This window comes from Trichomonas vaginalis, chromosome I (genome assembly GCF_026262505.1).
Source record: "Trichomonas vaginalis G3 chromosome I, whole genome shotgun sequence".
NCBI classification, from domain to species: Eukaryota; Parabasalia; order Trichomonadida; family Trichomonadidae; genus Trichomonas; species Trichomonas vaginalis.
Genome location: NC_067203.1, coordinates 10,705,616 through 10,724,812, shown reverse-complemented (window position 1 = coordinate 10,724,812; position 19,197 = coordinate 10,705,616). Strand labels below are relative to the sequence as shown.

At 35.1% G+C, this 19,197-nt stretch overlaps 9 protein-coding genes and 7 pseudogenes across 16 annotated transcripts, besides 1 other annotated feature; 10 read left to right on the top strand and 6 right to left on the bottom strand.

The window, feature by feature from the left end:
- Positions 1–153: 153 nt before the first annotated feature.
- Positions 154–2,711, bottom strand: TVAGG3_0965150 (vacuolar protein sorting-associated protein 52-like protein family; the record flags this gene model as incomplete). The annotated part of the gene is made up of 1 exon (XM_001325385.1): positions 664–2,697. The coding sequence occupies one exon, from the start codon at positions 2,695–2,697 to the stop codon at positions 664–666; it is 2,034 nt and encodes a 677-aa protein (XP_001325420.1).
- A 688-nt stretch (positions 2,712–3,399) lies between these two features.
- Positions 3,400–4,218, top strand: TVAGG3_0965140 (phage tail repeat-like family; the record flags this gene model as incomplete). Its single annotated transcript, XM_051253548.1, has 1 exon — positions 3,400–4,218. The coding sequence occupies one exon, from the start codon at positions 3,400–3,402 to the stop codon at positions 4,216–4,218; it is 819 nt and encodes a 272-aa protein (XP_051079122.1).
- A 1,454-nt stretch (positions 4,219–5,672) lies between these two features.
- On the bottom strand, positions 5,673–5,822 carry TVAGG3_0965130 (uncharacterized protein; the record flags this gene model as incomplete). The annotated part of the gene is made up of 1 exon (XM_051253547.1): positions 5,673–5,822. A coding segment is annotated over one exon (150 nt), but the record flags the coding sequence as incomplete, so codon positions are not given.
- Positions 5,823–5,958: 136 nt separating this feature from the next.
- Positions 5,959–19,197: part of a mobile genetic element that runs on past the window's edge.
- Positions 7,117–8,075, bottom strand: TVAGG3_0965120 (annotated as a pseudogene). The gene has a single exon. A coding segment is annotated over exon 1 (959 nt).
- TVAGG3_0965110 (uncharacterized protein) lies at positions 8,509–8,661 on the top strand (the record flags this gene model as incomplete). Its single annotated transcript, XM_051253546.1, has 1 exon — positions 8,509–8,661. One exon carries the CDS (start codon positions 8,509–8,511, stop codon positions 8,659–8,661), a length of 153 nt encoding a protein of 50 aa, XP_051079120.1.
- Positions 8,681–9,264, top strand: TVAGG3_0965100 (annotated as a pseudogene). Its single transcript has one exon. A coding segment is annotated over exon 1 (584 nt).
- On the top strand, positions 9,311–11,449 carry TVAGG3_0965090 (DNA/RNA polymerases family; the record flags this gene model as incomplete). Its single annotated transcript, XM_051253545.1, has 1 exon — positions 9,311–11,449. The coding sequence occupies one exon, from the start codon at positions 9,311–9,313 to the stop codon at positions 11,447–11,449; it is 2,139 nt and encodes a 712-aa protein (XP_051079119.1).
- TVAGG3_0965080 (uncharacterized protein) lies at positions 12,190–12,414 on the top strand (the record flags this gene model as incomplete). The annotated part of the gene is made up of 1 exon (XM_051253544.1): positions 12,190–12,414. The coding sequence occupies one exon, from the start codon at positions 12,190–12,192 to the stop codon at positions 12,412–12,414; it is 225 nt and encodes a 74-aa protein (XP_051079118.1).
- Positions 12,532–13,114, top strand: TVAGG3_0965070 (annotated as a pseudogene). The gene has a single exon. A coding segment is annotated over exon 1 (583 nt).
- TVAGG3_0965060 (uncharacterized protein) lies at positions 13,692–14,354 on the top strand (the record flags this gene model as incomplete). The annotated part of the gene is made up of 1 exon (XM_051253543.1): positions 13,692–14,354. The coding sequence occupies one exon, from the start codon at positions 13,692–13,694 to the stop codon at positions 14,352–14,354; it is 663 nt and encodes a 220-aa protein (XP_051079117.1).
- TVAGG3_0965050 (organellar and viral DNA polymerase type B) lies at positions 14,522–15,463 on the top strand (the record flags this gene model as incomplete). The annotated part of the gene is made up of 1 exon (XM_001295482.1): positions 14,522–15,463. The coding sequence occupies one exon, from the start codon at positions 14,522–14,524 to the stop codon at positions 15,461–15,463; it is 942 nt and encodes a 313-aa protein (XP_001295483.1).
- On the top strand, positions 15,960–16,740 carry TVAGG3_0965040 (annotated as a pseudogene). Its single transcript has one exon. A coding segment is annotated over exon 1 (781 nt).
- Positions 16,757–17,451, bottom strand: TVAGG3_0965030 (annotated as a pseudogene). Its single transcript has one exon. A coding segment is annotated over exon 1 (695 nt).
- Positions 17,668–18,121, top strand: TVAGG3_0965020 (annotated as a pseudogene). Its single transcript has one exon. A coding segment is annotated over exon 1 (454 nt).
- On the bottom strand, positions 18,137–18,555 carry TVAGG3_0965010 (annotated as a pseudogene). The gene has a single exon. A coding segment is annotated over exon 1 (419 nt).
- Positions 18,599–19,183, bottom strand: TVAGG3_0965000 (His-Me finger endonucleases family; the record flags this gene model as incomplete). The annotated part of the gene is made up of 1 exon (XM_051253542.1): positions 18,599–19,183. One exon carries the CDS (start codon positions 19,181–19,183, stop codon positions 18,599–18,601), a length of 585 nt encoding a protein of 194 aa, XP_051079116.1.

Sequence of the window (19,197 nt, the reverse complement as noted above, 5' to 3'; positions counted from 1 at the left end):
GTTCCGAAAAAATTTTCAAAAATTGGTGATCAAAATTTTTCGTAAAAGTGACACATATCTCTCTCAAATTTTATAATTGCTTTTCTATCTTGAATGGTAACCTCAAAATAACATTTTTTTCTAAAATGAAAATTTTCAAAAGACCCACTGACAATCAAATGGTTTACAATCACAGATTCTGCATTTACAAATACAGTCATGTTAAGATACTCTAAGATCATTTAATCACTTAGGAAAGATGATGGCTATAATTATCGCCAATGTTTAAATAATGCAACAGATTTTACTATTGTCGCATAAGGTGATATTTAAATAAAACTTCAAACAAATACAATATGGGAACATGTATATTATTGAAATGCTAGAAGATATTGAAGAATTTGGGTTTCTTTAAAATTGATAATTTTCAATGTTTCATTCTTATCTACATGAAATGGAGACTTCATTCTAAGAATAAATTGCAATGCCAAACTATAACCTCCATTAAATTCAACTTGAGAGAGAGAAAACCTAATTTTACTGAATAAGTAAATAAAACGTGACAGGAAACGATCACTCTCAATTTTAATACTTTCGCTTGACATAAAAAAATAATATCATTTTTTTAATAGTTAACACTTTGGATATTTACTCTTGAATATATTTTTTTTGTACTTTTTGCTATTAGCAGAAAGACTCAGTGATTGGGCGGATATTTAATACAACTTGTTGAGGAGAAACAATATTCTGGAGCCATGGAGGAATAGGACCCTTAATTGTTGACTTGCAAAGCTGGTCAAACTTAGCCCAGTACAAAACTAATCTCTTTGCAAGTTGCATAAGAATTTCTCTTGCAGAATTAAAGTCGCCAAACTTATGGAACTGTAGTTCAGCGATTTTCTTGACTTTGTCAACATGATTATCCTTGAAATCAAGAGCGATTTCCTTAAGCTCTTTTTCGATAACATCAATTTTAACTGGTTCTTGAGAATCAAGTTTATGAAATGCTTTCCTTACGATGTTGAACAAATCCTTGAAGTTTAATGACAACTGCAAGTCAACGAAATGCTCGACGCAATCAACATATTTCTGCTCGAATAATTCAAGAAGAGGACATCCTTCAATTGTCTTCATCGTTGCAAGAATCGCGCAGTAGTTGTTGATCAAGAAAATGACATTCAATTCAACAGTCTTGAACTCTTTCGATGTTCTTTCAAGGAGATCAATGACAGAAGCAGAAATTCCATGCATATCAGGAACAGCAATTTCCGCAACTTCGTCATCAAGAAGTAATGAAAGAGAACGTGCGAATTCGGAGAATCTCTTTGTCATTGCATTCGCGTGATGTGCTGTTTGTTCATTTTCCATGAAAACAACAGGATCGCACTGCTCCAAACTCTGAATGTTGTTGTTGCAAATCGCATGGAATCTGTCAGCAAGTTTCTTTGCAACTGTTTGGAGATGTGTGTTGATTTTGAAACATCTCCTGCGGCTCATTTCGTTCTTCTCGGCTTGTATGATGCGGAGAAGGAGAATGGTGCAGATTGGATCGGTTATACGTGGAAGGAGCTCATCGAAAAAGCTCTCGAGATATTTGGTCGTGGCCGTAAATATCGTTGTTGTAATGTTGTCATCATCGAAAAAGTAGGACGCGAAAGCATGTTCTGCAGTGACAGTGTCGATGAGCTTCTGGTATACACTGCGGAGAAGTGATTCAATTGGGAAAGAGCCTTCTTCGAAGACTTGTGGAGGTGCAAGAATATCATCAAGAAGTTTTTCACGTTCGCCGAGTGAAAAGAAGAGGGTGGATTCACCGGGAGCAAGTTTCTTCTTGAAAAATGCCCTTTGCATTGTAGGAACAATAGTTTCTGGGGACATAGAGATTTGAGCCATTTTGCGGAGAGAATTCTTGCAGGTATACTTGTAGACTTCTAAGTAAAGTTTTGAAAGAACGTCTGCGTAATAGCTTTCGACTGAGTCAGCAGTACTTGGATCGAATTCTTTGATGAATTTGATAAGGGGCTGGCATCTGAGGAGTGAATTTTGGATGGCCATTTGATCATCTGGGAAGTTGTCGCGGATTTTTGTGATCTCTTGGTTCATCCATTTTCTGATTTTTTCTGAAGCTCTTCCTTTAAGCTGCTCGAATTTTGCATGAGTTTCATGCGCAGCTGGTGTAGTTTTTATATCGGGACGTTGCACGAATTTTAATTTGTTGCCAAGTTCGACAATAATTTTGACATAATTTGGACCAGCTTCAGTATTTGTAACTGCATCTGTAAAATCTTTTGTAATTGCAACTTCTCGTGCGAATTCGCCCAAGAAATTGTCTAAAGATTTTCTGTTTTCGAGCTTCATAGAAATTTCTTGAGATCTAGTTTGTAAACTGCAAATTTCTGTAGATAATTGACCTAGAGATCCTTTGAATGTTACAAGAAGGTCTTCCATTGCTTCTAATGTTTTGTCGCAAGCCATAATTTCTTCATGAAGTGAATCAACTCTTGGAATTTGTCTGAGATAATCCTCTATTGAAGCAGACTCAATATCGTCTAATTCTTTTTTGATTTGTGCAGAATAGTTTTGTAGATCGACGCCAACTTCGAGAACTTTACGAACAGATGGTTCAGATGCAAATCTCTGAATATCCTGCTCCATCTCATCGAAATCAACATCCTTTGTGGTAATATCTAATTCGCCAAGATCTAAGCTGTCATCCATTATCAAGATTTAAGATTTTTTTTTTCTATCGATAGAATTAATAAAAGTTAGTGCATCTTTGAAGCTTATTTTGAGAGATCTATTAAGAAAGGTCATAGTAAATATGATATGTAATAACCTGAGAAGCAGCTACAATTCTAAGAACTGGCGATTATAGATAGATTTAATCGAATCTTATTAAGTGAACTTGATTTATCATAGTATTTCAATATCATTGTCAAAGTATATATATCTAAAATCGATACTTTGAAAATCTATACATGTTTGACCTTAAGTAACAAATTTATCCCCTTTTACTATTGATCATTCCCACACAGCCTCTCTTATATTGGATTTCAAATAAAATTTATAAAATCTGATCATTATCCATCCGATTTTATGAACTATCCTCATCTGAATTAGTCAATTTCTATTGATACTCAACCGACTGCAAAACAGCCATGAACATCAATAGACATAAGTAAATTATGAAAATCATTCTTTATTTTTTAGATAAGATAAAGTAATTGTTAGCAATTTAGTTTTTAACGCTTATTAAATCAAATGTTCTACTTTATTATGAGCAATCATGTAGATAATTGACAAAAAAAAAAAAAAAAAAAAAAAAAAAGGAAGTGGGGCTTCCAGGCACTTCGTGCCCTCTAGCCCCCCGTCACTTTTCTGTCACTTTTCAGGAAAAAACATTTTTATTATATATATAAAATGAATTTTACAAAACCACCGTTACCCTTCTTTGGAAATAAGAGTAGATGTAAAGATATTCTATTGAGAGAACTTAAGAAACTACCGAATGGTCTAACATTTGTAGACTTGTTCGGTGGAAGTTTCTATATATCTCATTTGTGCCATACAATATTTCCTGACTCAAAGATTATATGCAATGACTTCGACAACTATATGAACCGTCTCAAACATATACCAGACACAAACAAAATATTGAAAGAGTTAAAAGAAAAGATACCTATAGGTAAGATGGAACGTATACCATTAGATAAGAAAAATACTGTCAGAGAGGTTTTGAAAAAGGCAGAGTATATTGACTGGGATAGTATATCTGCTAGACTATTATATAGTGGTGCTATAAGAGTTCATGACATTGAAACACTTATGTCAAAAGTTTTATATCTTAACTATACAAATGTTTTCAAAGAGAACATAGAAAAATATATTGAGGGTATAGAGTTTGTGAGATGTCATTGGACAGAGTTGTATGAAAAATATAAAGACAAGGAAAATGTTTTCTTTATAGTGGACCCGCCGTTCTATAACACATGGGATTTTCAATACCAAGTAGACTGGACTTTGAGAGACTCTTTAGAAACTTTAGACGTTTTACATAACCATCCATGCTTTTACTTTACATCCGATAAAAGTGGTTTGGAAAGTGTCATGAGATGGTTAGAGGACATACATGACTATGAGTTTAGATACGATAAGATAGAATATGAGAGAGGTCCTATAAACTGGAGAAAGTGTCATAACAAAGAAATTTTACTAGTAAGTAAATGTGGTTTGAAATAGGACTACTTGTTTTAGGTTTTTTCCATTGTGTCATTTACTTATTTGACGTGGCAGAAAAGTACAGAGAATATGAAGATGAACCAATGCCTGCAAATGTTCAGTATATGTACTCGTAAGAGATATTTTTATCTAATATTAAATGGACGCACAGAACTTAGCGAATGCACAGCAACCTGGACAACCAAACCCAGAGAATATTCCAAATGAAGTTAGAATACAAACTGCAATGGCAAACTATGGTCAAGTGCCAACAGATGTACAAATGCAAACTGCCATGTCAAATGACGCTGCGTTAGGTTTGCCACCATGGTATGCAAATATGAGATGGAAAGAGTTTTATACAAACCCCGAAGTGGGATATAAACAACTTTATGCAGATGACGCGAACACAGGAGTTGACCCAGAATATGTTTTCTACAGAGGAGAAACAGAATGTATGAGCTCCAGTTAAAGAATGCTATGGAACTCAACAGGAAACGTAAGAGACTAGGCGGACATTAGATTTTTACATATAGTAAAATGGGTTTCTTCAGTAAGATAGGAAATTCTTTCGAAATGTTGGAAGAGGTATATGGAATGGAATAAATCTGTCGGAAGAGGAATTTGGAACGGAGTCAAAAATATTGGTAAAAGGGTAGGTCAGTTTGTTGGTATTATACCTAAAGACCCTGAACCAGAAGAGCAGCTCCTGTTATACAACAGCCTGAACCTGCACCACAGTCTAGTTGGCAACCAAATCCAACCCTCAACCGTATTAAAAAATTATATTTTACCGTTCGATAGTAGTTGTATATGAAACTAAGTTCTAAGTAAAACGCATGGTATAATGGAATTATTCTTTTCTTCCATCTGTAGTAAACCATACTTGAAAGTCTGAAATACTTCCACTCGGTGGTTCATATAGCTTTGTAGGTTTTTCGTAAAAGTCATTTGCCAAGCATAAGAAAGAGTTTGGGCGCCAGAAAATGAAGCATGAACTATAATAGCATCTGAGTCGAAAACATTTTCATATGTTCCATTAGGGTTTTCGACTTCATAATAGTCCGGGTGTACTGGATACCATGCAGGCTGATTTAACATCCTCAAAAATCTATGCCATGCCAAGTTGTTATATTTTGTAGAAATATAAACGTTTTCTCCAAGGTCTTCTATTTTATTGATTTTAACAGTTGCATTTTTCCTGTCATATATAATATCGAGATGGTACTCTCCTCGTCAATGTTATGGTTTGCATATTCGAGATAGATATCGTTTATTTTTTCTTGAAAAGCTTGAAGAGTTGTTTCTAAGTTTACAAGCAAATTCACTTGTAAAAGTTTTCCCTGTTCAAATTTCTCATACGTACGTTTTTCTTTGTTATAGTATCGAACTTCAAAACCGACCGTAAATGGGAAACCATGTATGGCTTCTGAAATGAACTTCATTCTACGAAAGCCAATAGCTTTTGTGACAGATGGGTCTCTTAGCCATCTTAATGGGTAGTCAAAACGATAGCCTTCATGCTTTACGGTCTCTGTCTCAAACTTTTGACCGACATTAGTAAAAAGTTCATCTAATGGTTTAGTTGTAGCAACTCTTGAATTTTCTTTTTCTATTGAAAGCATATTTTATCTAGAATAAAAATGTCGAAAGAAACAGCGTCTATGAGAGAAATACAACACAACCGACAACTCATTGTGCAAGCTCTAAATAAGAACACAACAAATTTTCAAACTTTCTAAGATATCTGAGTCATTGAAAGAAGGAAACTTAAAACTGACGATAAACCCATTGACAGACGAGTTTCTGTTTCAAGACAGTAAGAACCATACTGTTTGTATAAATCCAACAAAAGAACTTTAAACGAGAAACCTATAAAAGAACTTCTTTTGAAAGCAGATGTTGACAAACAAAGCTGACAAAGAGTATGTCATTGAAAAAGTTCAAGAAAAAAGAACATGACAGAGCAGATGCAACATATGCAACGAAAGAACATACTCATCTGAACTAGCAGACAAAACATTATGTTGACAATAAAAGTCAAGTGAAGTGACAAGAGCTGAAACGAATATTTCTAAAAAGACTCATACACATACCATTGCAAATATTACAAACTACAAGAAACCTTAAACAAGAAAAGTGACGTTGGACATACACACGATTTCTTCGCAACTGTTGGTATAGAAAATATTGCAGGAACGGTTGAAGAACCTGATGAACTGGTGGGGATGTATTAAATTGGAAACCTCCTAACTTCCACAAGGTTTAACATCGGATGAAGACATAACGACGATGAAATACACTAGATGTAGAAATGTCTATGTCATGGAGGATGAAAACAATGTTAAATTCACTGCTCAAAGATTTATATGATAAGAAAGCTGACAAAACATATGTTAACGATGAGTTAGATAAAAAGCTGACAAAACATATGTTAACGATGAGTTAGATAAAAAAGCTGACAAAACAGAGCTTCAAACATTAAAGACAGAAATACTTCAAACAGTATATCCTATAGGTTCTATTTATACGTCAATGAACTCTACCAGACCAAAGTAGTACTTGGTCTCGGAACTTGGACTCAAATAGTCGACAGGTTTTTGTATTGTGCAAACTCTTCAAAGGAAACAGGTGGAAGTAAAACGATTTCAGTGAAAACCTACCTGCACACAGTCACTACGTAGATTTAAGTACATCTCAAGCAGGTTGGCATAAGCATAAATTTTGGGATTGGCACGCCTTGAAAAAAGGTAAAGGATATGATGTTAAAGACGACGTTCAGTTTGCTATAAATTGTTACTGGAGTGACACTCAGGGAGATGGAAACCATACACATCGCGTTACAGGATATACACAAACAACGGGACAAAGTAAGACTACATGCCACCTTACATGACAGTTACGCATGTATAGAATTGCTTAGTCGTCATTTTCAACTTCTTTAGCATATTCGTCAGGAGTTGTCTTATATTTGTTAGGAACTGTCTTTGAAAGTATACCACCTTGGAACTTTGACAAGTTTGAAACGAGGTCTGACAATAGTAGTTTTTATCTTCTGCTTGCAGTGTGTACATTTTGCCATGTTTTGCCTAAAACTTCATAATATTCTCTTGTATACTTTCTTCTATTTTTACGAACACGAATGTGAGTACCTGTCGAGTTCCCATTGTTGTCATAGTCAATAGTATTTTCATATGGGTCGCGTTTAGGTATTTCTATTTTTACTTTGTCGCCTTTCTTAAGTTTGAAGCCTGGCATTCTTTCTTGTTTTCTCTTTTGACTAAACTATTAAATATATAGTCTTTCTCTAAGTCAGGGTTGTTTTTCATTTCTTCGGGGAGTGGTTTCCCAAGCCTTTTTGTTTACGGCTATTGTAAATATTTAAAACTTGTCTCATCTTTGCCATGGAGAAGTGTCTATACTTGTCGTCATATGACATTTCATCTACCTCACCACCTTGTGGTTGGTTTAAGTCTCTTAAGATTTTTATACAACTGTCAATGACACCAAGAGCAGAATGGTTTTGGTCGACAATGAAATATTGGTTTACATTTTTTGAACGCAGATAGTTTTAATATCATCTGATTTGAAAGAACTTTCACAGTCAGATGTCAGTTTTGTTGGATGGTATTTGTCAACGAATATTGTCAAAGCAGTTTTCACATCTAAAATATTTTTGGACTGTAATGGTATGGCTTCACAGTATCTTGTGTTTTGACCAACAAATATTAGCCAGTATGGTGGTCCATCTGTTCTAACTCTCGGAATGTTTTCCAAGATATCCATAAACCAAGCATTTGGTGTTGAACTAAAGATTTTACCATGAGTGCTTTCTTTGTTGCTTTAGAAACATAGGGGTCCTTGTTTGGATTCGTCATTTTTTAACCCATAAGAAATGGGTTTTATTTGGCGCATTAGCAGGAGTTGCATCCAGATTTTGCCCGCAGTGGGAACAATAGCCAGAGTGTATTTGGAGTTGAAGAAGATTTTGAGTACATTAGGTATACTTAAAGAGAAAGCACAACCTATTATACAAACTGTACAGAAGGTTGGGATGTAGCACGAGATGCAGCAAATCTTATTCCAAACCCTGAAACAAGAGGAAAAGTTCAAGGATGGATGACAATGTAGGAAGACAAGCAGGAAACTACTATAACAAAGCAAATGACTACTATAACCAAGCAGGACACTACATGGACCAAGGTGAAAGATTCTTTAACAGAGGATATAACCATGCACAACAGTGGGTAAACAACAACCAACCGCAACCGCCTCAAACTTGGGGAATGTAAATTTTTTTACTGAGATGAAATGAACAATACAGCATTGAGACAAATGGGTTCAAGATGGATTTGTCGACTTCCAGCAGTTACACAACGTGTTTGTCAAGTTCTTCCTATACCTCAGGAAGTTTTAGACCGACTTAAAAAACAACAACAACCAGTTGAAAACAAACCAAACTAAAATTTTTTACTGAGATGAAATGACCGAAGAAGTTGAAACGGTAGATTTGACACCACAAACAAAAAGTTCAGAACCATTGTCAAAACCTGTCAAAGAACTTACAGATGAAGAGAAAAATTCAATAATAGAAAGTGCCAGGTCTGGAAATACAAACCTAACTATAAAGTCACTTTTCATAGAAATGGAACGGCTAGTATCTCAAAAAAGAAACAGACTCTCACAAATAAAATATTGAAGTCTGAAGGAGCTTTCGAGACAACAGATGGAAAAGTTTACTTCACTGACCAACAGTTCATTATAGAACATCTCATTGACTTAGAGTCGAAATATTCTAAACTTTACAACAAACACAAAAAGTTGAAAGGAAAACAAAAACAGATGGCATATGATATTTATGAAGATGTTGACGACACAACCATACCTGCAAGTGAAGTAAAGTCAGAGGAACCGAAAAGTGACGAAAAACCGATAGAAGAAGAAAAACCAAAAACTGAAGATAAACCAAAACCAAAGTTTAGTTTCCAAACTAAACCAAGTCAACCTTCATTAGCTGGTATGGGTTGGCGTCAAAGACTTATGGCAGCCGGTGGTTACGTAAAGTAAAGAAAAAAACATTTTTTTTATTTTTATAAAAATGCCCCCGTATAGAATGGACAGAAGGTCTGCTAGAATAAAAGCAGAGTTAGAAAGATATGGTTGGAAAGTTTCGAAGAAGTTTAAATATAGGAAGGGAAAGCCAATAAAAGTCTATGACAAACTGTCTGGTCTTCGCTACGAGATGGACTTAGAAACCGCACGTGCCAATTATCCAAACAGACTAGAGAGGTTAGAAGAAGAACGTCTTATGAACATGCCTTTCGATGTTAGTGAACCTCAAGTTGAAGGACACGACGGCTTTGCCAGATTCTACTGGAAACATGACGAACAATTGCATCCTTTGAGAAGGAAAAAAGGAAAAGGTGAAGATGCACATGCTCCCATGGAAAGAACAAGATATGCATATGAAAAGTACCGTGAAGTTAGAAGTCAAATTACATCTGGTCGAACCTTTACAGTAAACTTTGACGAAGGAAAGAACAAAGAAGGCTTCATGGGTGTACTTGCTGCCATACAAGACGGAAATAAGAAAGGATACAATCTCAGATTGACCATAACAGATTTGGATGGTCATATATACTATGCGCATGGCAATGTCACAACAGCCGCACAACTTCTTGACGCTTTCAAGACTACAAAGAGAGAACAAATGGTTGACTCCGACTCAGACATTTTGAATGCAATTGAAGGAATTGCAAGTGTCAAGTTCGAATGGTACCAACCTAACCCTCAAGCAGTCAGACAACATGCTGGATACTTCCCCTTCAGAAATAAGTCTGACATTGACTTGACAAGGTATGGAATTTACAATTCAATTGAAACAATTGTCAATGAACCTTGCATTCTTACATGTCTCAGGAACTCTGGTCTTGTTACAGATGAGAAAATGAAGTATCTTGAGTCATGTGTGAAGACAAGGTACATTCTCAGAGGTCAATTGGCAAAAGTTGCACCGTTGGCAAATGTGAATATCCGAGTTAACATTCCGACTGAGAAAGGTTCTTCACATGACGACTATGTTGTTGACAAAGACTTACCATGGTTGAAGATTGTAATTGTCCACAACCACTTCATGTTGAACGAAAGTCTTACAAACCCATTGTTCGGAAAAGGCAAGTGCAACATTGTCAGAGCTGTAAACATTCTTTTCGAGAAAGGCTTGTTGGAACCAATTCCAGATGACAAGCTGACAGAAACTTTTGTACCAAAAGACGAAACAAACTTTTCATTGTTAGTAAGACCAAAAGTTGTTCCAGACAAAGTTCTAGTACAAAAGAAGTACACAATTCCAAAAGGAGTTGGATTGTTCGGATACCAACCTGAACCAGAAGAACTTCCAATGAGGTTGCAAGAACTTCAAGATGCTATAAACAAACTTCCATTGAGACATCCAATCGACGTCAAATTGTATTGGAGAGCATCTGAGTTAGGTCAGAAGATTTTATATGAAACAGGTTGCTTTGACGATGTTTATGAGATAACAGGAGAAGTTTCTCAAAAGATAAGAGACTCACTTGAATTTCCACAAACTGGACCAATTGGATGCGATAAGTTCGACTCATATGAAAAGATATACTATGTCGACCTTAACGCTGCGTACATGAGGTTTGTCCAATATATCCCGACTGGAATTCCAAACGAAGATGGTGAGTTCCCGGGAAGGAACTATACAGTTGGAAAAGTCATACAACAACTGTATGATATTAGGAAAGCTTCAAACCCCAAACTTGCAATGACACTCAAATTGCTTATGAATTCGACATGGGGATATTCCATTAAGAAACCTCAAGCGATGAAGAGTAAACACTATGAGAAGGTCGACAACTTTGTTGAAAGGTTCTCCCCTTTTGTTTTGAAATACGAATTTACTCAAGGTCAAGGTGGCTTAGTAACCACAGTAAAACCTATTGTCGAACATTGGTCCTATCCTCAGTTCGCAAAGGCAGTCCTTGACAACTACAACAAATTTTTCTCAGAGGTTAAATCCAAAGTGAAGGTATACTATGAGAACATTGACGCGCTCATGACGAACGAAGAAGGGTATAACAAACTCATTGAAATGGGAATGGTCGGTGAAAAGATGGGCTGTTTTAAATTGGACAAAATTTTCACCGAAGTTCATGTAATATCGAAAAGGAAATATTGGGGCATACTTGAAGACGGCACAGAAATAAAACATTGCATGAAATAAACAATTTATTTTTGACACTTTCACAAAAAACATAAAAAAGTGAAGTTAAACGTTAAGGTTTACTGAACTGGTTGGATGTCGCCTTCACAGGTTATGTAGAACGGCTGACCCGAGAAGTGAAGGAGACCCTTGAGAATTTGGCTCATTCTTGGGAAAGGGTTCTCTCTGGTTGGAAGTTGTATCCAAGGACGCTTGGCAAAGAACTTGAGAAGAGCTTCTTTCTTTGCTTGCTTTATGTCGTCGTAGGCTGTCCCGTCTGGTATTTGAATTGGAATTCCAGTCGAAGTCTCGAGATTCAAGGCAGCCCTTCCCGTTATCCAACAGTTAACAAGCTTGCCTTTTACATTCTGCCTGAGGAAGTCTTTAACAAGCTCGTTAATTTCAATTAGGTAAATTGCCTCGTCGGTAGGTTCGACCTCGACCATTGCTCCTGTCAGTAAAAGTACTGCTACTGTCAGAAAAAGTACTGCTACTGTCAGAAAAAGTACTGCTACTGTCAGTAAAAGTACTGCTACTGTCAGTAAAAGTACTGCTACTGTCAGTAGCAGTACTGCTAGGAGCAGTAAAAAGGAAAATTTGAGAGGGTTTTCGACGATAAAGTACTGCTACTGTCAGAAAAAGTACTGCTACTGTCAGAAAAAGTACTGCTACTGTCAGTAAAAGTACTGCTACTGTCAGTAGCAGTACTGCTAGGAGCAGAGATTTTTATCGTTGTGGTCCGACGGTTAAGCCACAAACGAATGTCCGACGTCCCACCAACCCAGTCCAATCTCAATCCAGAAGAACCGAAAGCACCAGCCCCTGCACCTCAGTTCCAGCAATTCCAATCTCAATCCAAATTACTACCAATTCCAATACAAATCGAAGAAGGTCTGAACCGCTTACGCAAAGAGTATGCTACAGCTCCAATTGAGAGAAAGTTGTTGCTAAATTCAGTAAAAATAATGTTTAGGGTAGAAGGGTAGCTCTACCCTGTTTTCTACCCTCTTTTCTACCCTCTTGAATTTTCATGAATTTCATCGTAGAAAACTCTTGAAAACAATTTATTTTTAAAACAATATATTTTTTTTATTTTATTTGAAATGTACGCTGAGTTTGTTGGAGAAGACCGTTGGGAAACTTGTTTGTTAGATGAGAAATATGAAATTCACTGTTGTGAGTCATTTGAAGTCAGAAACAAAAAGACAAAAAGAGTTTTAAGCGAATGGGAGCGAAATGACGGATATGCTGATATGAAGATGGGTGGAAAACACTTCTTAAACATGTTGTCATTGCAACTCATTTTATACTGAATCCTAACAATTTACCTTTTGTAGACCATATAAACCATATAAGAAACGACAATAGACTTGAAAACTTACGTTGGGTCACTTATTCTGAAAACAATAAGAACAAAGGTAAATTAAGAGATATTGTATTCGAATTTGTCGACGAACTAGAAGATGAAGCAATTGAAATTACAGACTATGGCAAGCATACGTTTGAGTTTTACTACTATAGCGAAGAACAAGACTCTTTCTACTTTTATACCGGCGTAAACTATAGGAAATTACAAGTATATTTACTAAGGCGGGCTATGCTTATGTAAACACTAGAGATACAGATGGAAAATACGTTCGAATACTTCTTAACAAATTCAAGAAGCTATATGGCATACCATTTTAAAACAATATATTTTTACATATATTAAATGCTTCAGGTTGAAAGAATACGGTGGAGCCAAAAGTGGCTCGACCTCAAAACAAGCATTTTATGAGCTTACAAAGGGTGTTATGAATGAATTCAGCAACATACATCCTGACCTCGTTCATTTTGTTGCTAAATTCAGTAAAAATAATGTTTAGGTGAAGAGGTGACATCTCACCCGTTTTCTCACCTCTTTTCTCACCTCATGAATTTTCATGAATTTCATCGTAAATGTTTTGTCGAAACTTCTTCATCGTAAATGTTTTGTCGAAACTTCTTCATCGTAAATGTTTTGTCAAGACTTCTTCATCGTAATGAGCGTAAATGACCCAAAAATAATGTTTAGGTGAAGAGGTGACATCTCACCCGTTTTCTCACCTCTTTTCTCACCTCATGAATTTTCATGAATTTTCATGATTTCTTCGTAAATGTTTTGTTGAGACTTCATCGTATATGTTTTGTCGAGATTTTTTATCGTTGTTCCGACGGTTAAGCCACAAACGAATGTCCGACGTCCCACCAAAAAATATTTTTTATTTTTATTGTAAGAACAGAAATGTCAGTCGAAGCAAAAACGTTCACGAACAAATCTAATGGCGAAACATTCACAAAAGGCACTTACAACGGTATTGAAGTCTTACGTAGAGACAAGGATGGTTATATAAATGCAACAAATATGTGTCAGCAGTTTAGGAAGGACTTTAGAAGGTTGTTGGAAAATAAGTCCTGGGAAGAGTATTTTGAGGCATTTTGTGAAGAATATACCAACCCGCGGAAAACAGCGGGTTGCTTTTTATACAAAATTCATGCAGGAATTCCTGATGAAATCAAACAGGTTAGAGGAATGTATGTAGACCCAAGACTTGTAAACTATATAGCAATGTGGGCTTCTCCAAAATATTGCATAGCAGTTGGAAAAATTATGGACTCCATAGACAAGAAAGTTCATGAGAAATTAGATGAAGAAGAACTTGAAGATACAGTAGAGAATGCAAAACCTTTGTTCGAAGAAGAAGTTAGAAAAATGCATGAAAAACAAATAGAACATGAACGTGAGATATGTTCTGGTTATAGAGACTCTCCATACGAACTAGACCAATGGGAACAAGAAGATTTAAAGAGAGAATTTAGAGAATATGAACTCGCTAAGATAGCATTTGAAGCTGCAGAAAAGAAGTTAAAAGTTTGGGGTCGTTTTGTACAAAAATATTGTGAGTAAATGAACCATTTATTTTTATTGAATTCAGCAAAAATATAATTTAGGTGAAGAGGTGACATCTCACCTCTTTTTTCACCTGTTTTTTCACCTCATGAATTTTCCCGAAATAAAAAATAAAGTTAGTTTTATTTTTTATTTTTTTATTTTTTTTATTTTGTATAAAAGATATGATTTCAACAATCGGCACAACAACACTTCAAACAACTACAGCACCAAACTCGTTAGTCATGAATCCAACATCTATGTTGGTAGAGATGAAAAACTTCATTCCTTCTTCATATACTTTCGAAACAAAAATCCAGAAGATAAAGCAAGAACTTCTCCAAGGAGATTTAGACTGTAGTGCGAAAGATGAAACAAATGAAGAATATCTTTATGAAATGCAGGATATTATTGACCATCTACCTAAACTTCCTGAAATCCAACAACAAAAACTCACTATTCCTGAATTCGACGAAATTGAAGTTAAAGTTACTGACTCAGTAGAAATAAAGAAGTTCATACGAAAGGTAAATTATGAATTCCTTGGATTTCATTGCAACCACAAAGTTATGGACAAAGACTGCGACATGGTATATAAAAATATTTCTGACATATATAAATCTGGGGAGTTTAAGACCTACGACAACTTTGTTTCATTAGTTGCAAAATGTGTATGGGAAATAAGAGATAAAGATAGTAGGGGTAAGGTATGGAATGAACAGATAAGACCCGCTATGTTTGAGATGAAGAGAGCAATTGACGCCTTGGTTGTTTTAGCAGGTAAGGTTTCAGAATATAACGCAAAAATGAATCCGCAATGTTCTAAATGTAAAGCAGCAATGAGGAAATATAACTACTCCGTCAAAGAGATAGAACGTATGCGAAACGACTATGCAGACTTAAAGAAAGAAGCAGAAAAACCAGCAGAAAATAAAATGGATATGTTAGCATTTCTGAACAAAAACTATCCAACAGCAGAAGATTTCCTATTATCTGACGTCAAGAAGAAGTATAAAGAAACTTTCGGTATCGTTAAAACATTCGATGTACTGACAGAAGAAATAGAAGCTACAAAACTGTTTAGGATTTCAAATATACATCGTACAATTCATGTAAAACGCTTATAAAATAACTGGGGTGAAAAATTAGGTGAGAAAACGGGTGAGATGTCACCTCTTCACCTAAACATTATTTTTTGCTGAATTCAGCAACAAAATTCTGAGTAAAATAATTTTTAGGGCATGTGTCAAACCGTTGAGTTTTCACAAAATTTAAAAAATAACTGGGGTGAAAAATTAGGTGAGAAAACGGGTGAGATGTCACCTCTTCACCTAAACATTATTTTTGTCTGATTTACGTTCATTACGATGAAGTCTTGACAAAACATTTACGAAGAAGTCTTGACAAAACATTTACGAAGAAGTCTTGACAAAACATTTACGATGAAATCATGAAAATTCAAGAGGTGAGAAAAGAGGTGAGAAAACAGGTGACATCTCACCTCTTCACCTAAACATTATTTTTATTGAATTCAGCAACAAAATTCATGAATTTCCTTAAGATAGAAAAAATAAAGTTAGTTTTATTTTTATTTATTTTTTTATTTTGTATGTAAAGACAGATATGTCAACAACAGAGAACACAACAACAGTTATAGTCCATGAAGCTATAAATGAAGAATATGAATGGGTTCAGTTTAACAAACAACTCCGTCTCATTCGTTCGGTCAAAGACGATATGTACCAAATGCAAAGTATTTTGACAGCATGTTTTGCTCCAGATACTATGAAACCACAAGATTGGTTTGAATTAAATAGCACTCATGAACTCCTCAGTGAGTTTGAACATGTAGAACTTAAAAAGATGTACCAAGACAGACAAAACTTACCATCACATCTAAAAGGTATATATGTTCATAAGTTCCTAGTTAGTTCAATAGCAATGTGGGCTTCACCTCGTTATGCAATCTACATACTTATGCTACTTGACGAACTTTGTACAAAGCAGAGAGAAGATATGATGAAAGAAGACAAAAACATACAGAAAAGAATACCACGTTCGGTACCAAAAGGAAAGGAAAAGAACTATAAGTATATGATTTACACTGAAGAGATGGAAAATGAAGAAGACAGAGATATGGTTATGTTGCATTTAGTCAGAAGAAACACAAAAGCTTTTACGACTTAGCTAAGATTTACAAATCTGACAGAAATTGGTTCTATCGCGAAAACTTACCGATTTCAATGACCCCAAATGAAGATGTGAAACAAATAGTTCAAGATACGTTACCTCAAACACACTATGATATGAAAGGTTGTACAATACTTACCTTCAAAGAAGATTTGCCATTGTTAAAGGAAAAAAAATAACAGAGTATTTTGACAACTTCAAACAAGTAGAGTAAATGAACTCTTTATTTTTCAAGCTTGACTTTTTACAATTTGAACTTTGTTCGCGTAGATGTGAATTCTGAAAGAAGTATGAGGGTCTTGTATGACTTTGTACTTCTCCCATAGTTCATGTCTGTCAAACTTACCTGCCATGGACTCTTTCATAAGTTCCATGAAATCGTCTTCGGACAATCCAGGGAAAAGTATGATATCAGTAAGTATTCTTTTAACATCCTTACTTAAACTCTTTGCTGTCTGTACACAAATGACAACAGAGATGTTGAAGTGTCTGAGCTTCTTAAGAATTCGACACATATCTTGTTCTCTGTTCTTTAACAAAGGATGAGAGGCGAAATCATCTAAGATAAGAAGACATCTGTGAGGTAAGTCTTCCAATCGTAAGATTGCAATTTCTTCGAAATGTATTCTATCTCTTTCTGTTTGTTTCTGAAGTGTTTCTTCTCTAATATTCTCTGCATTTCCTCATTTGGGTCTTTAAACTTAGAATTGACATACTCATTTATAGCATTGTACTTCAAAACTCTTCTTTGGTACTTCTTTATCCAATCTAACAACTCAGTACCTTTATACATACTAACTTAGACTTTTTTATAATATCTTTGAACGAATTGACGGTTTGGTCAAAATTGACCAGAAGTACTACAAATGACTACTAACTCATAGAATGGGTTCTTCTCATCTAGTTCTTGTTGTTGTGCAGCCATTTTAAGATAAGTGAAAGTCTTGCCCGACCCAGGTGGTGCGATTAGACCTGTTATACCATTCTGAGCAATAAGAACTTGTCATGTATAGGCTTTATCTGAGCATTTTCTAACTTCCTCTTGTTCTTATTTTAAAACATTCTCAAATTTCTTGTTCAATGTCAGCAAACTTTTTTTCTAACATATTTTTAAAAAATTAAAATTTTTATCTTTTTGAAAATGTCGAGCGATTTCGCTATCTATATTCGAGACAAACTTTTTGACAGCAAAACATCTGTCGACCATAAAATCTTACATAGTGTAAACAAGAAAGGGGAATTGTTCTAAAGTTCTGTTTCTGGGAATATGACAAGAACCATAAAACATTAAGCAGAGAAGTCTTTAAGTTTGTCAATGACAGACTTGTTGACAGAGATGACGCCGATTGGAAAGATGAAGTCCAACAAAAGTTCTTAGAATGCAAAGAAGACACATGCGCTGTTCTTGAAGATGAAATAGAAAACAGAATAGATGAGCTATTAAAGGACAAAGAACTTTTACATAAATAATGGTTGCGCCAAATTTGACATAACTCCACCAGAGAAGAAGAAGAAGAGAGAAAAGAAAGAAAAGAAGTAGAAGAAGAGAAGAAAGAACCTGAACCAGTTCCAGAGAAAAGAAATTTGACATGTAAAAATAAACTTTTATTTTAGAACATTTCTGGGTCAATGTCAATGTTCTCTTCCTCTTTAGGAGCAAACACTGGCTTAGACTCTAAAATCTTTTTACCCAATTTACCTTGAACTTCAACTATCTTAGACTCATAATATTCATAGTCGTCTGTCTTCTTTGGTTTCATAAGTATAACAAGTTTGTATGCTTTACCTTCTTCGAGTTTTGAGAACTTTCTGTCAAAATTTTCTTTGACTGTCAACATACCGTCAATGTATAAGTCTTCAAATTTCGCACCATTTTTAGTCACAATAGCAAACTTAATGGTTCGATGTTCCAAACTTTGTCAAATGTAGACTTTTCAAAATGGTAGAAGTAAACATTCAAATATGCGAATGGGTCTAGTTCTTCTTTGACTTCTGTCATGTACTTATTTACTGAGATGAATTTTGCCATCTTTTCTATCGGATAAAAAAATATTTTTTTTATAAAAAACGTTTTAAAATGGTATGCCATATAGCTTCTTGAATTTGTTAAGAAGTATTTGAACGTATTTTCCATCTGTATCTCTAGCGTTTACATGAGCACAGCCATCCTTAGTAAAATATACTTGTAATTTTCTATAGTTTACGCCGGTATAAAAGTAGAAAGAGTCTTGTTCTTCGCTATAGTAGTAAAACTCAAACGTATGCTTACCATAGTCTGTAATTTCAATTGCTTCATCTTCTAGTTCGTCGACAAATTCGAATACTATATCTCCAAATTTGCCTCTGTTCTTATTGTTTTCAGAACGAGTAACCCAACGTAAGTTCTCAAGTCTATTGTCGTTTCTTATACGGTTTATATGGTCTACAAAAGGTAGATTGTTAGGATTCGGTATAAAATGAGTTGCAATGACAACATGTTTAAAATAGCATTTCCCACTCATCCTCATAATAGCATATCCTTTATTTCCCTCCCATCCGCTTAAAACTCTTTTTGTCTCTTTGTTTCTGACTTCAAATGACTCACAACAGTGAATTTCATATTTCTCATCTAACAAACAAGTTTCCCAACGGTCCTTTCCAACAAACTCAGCGTACATTTCAAATAAAATAA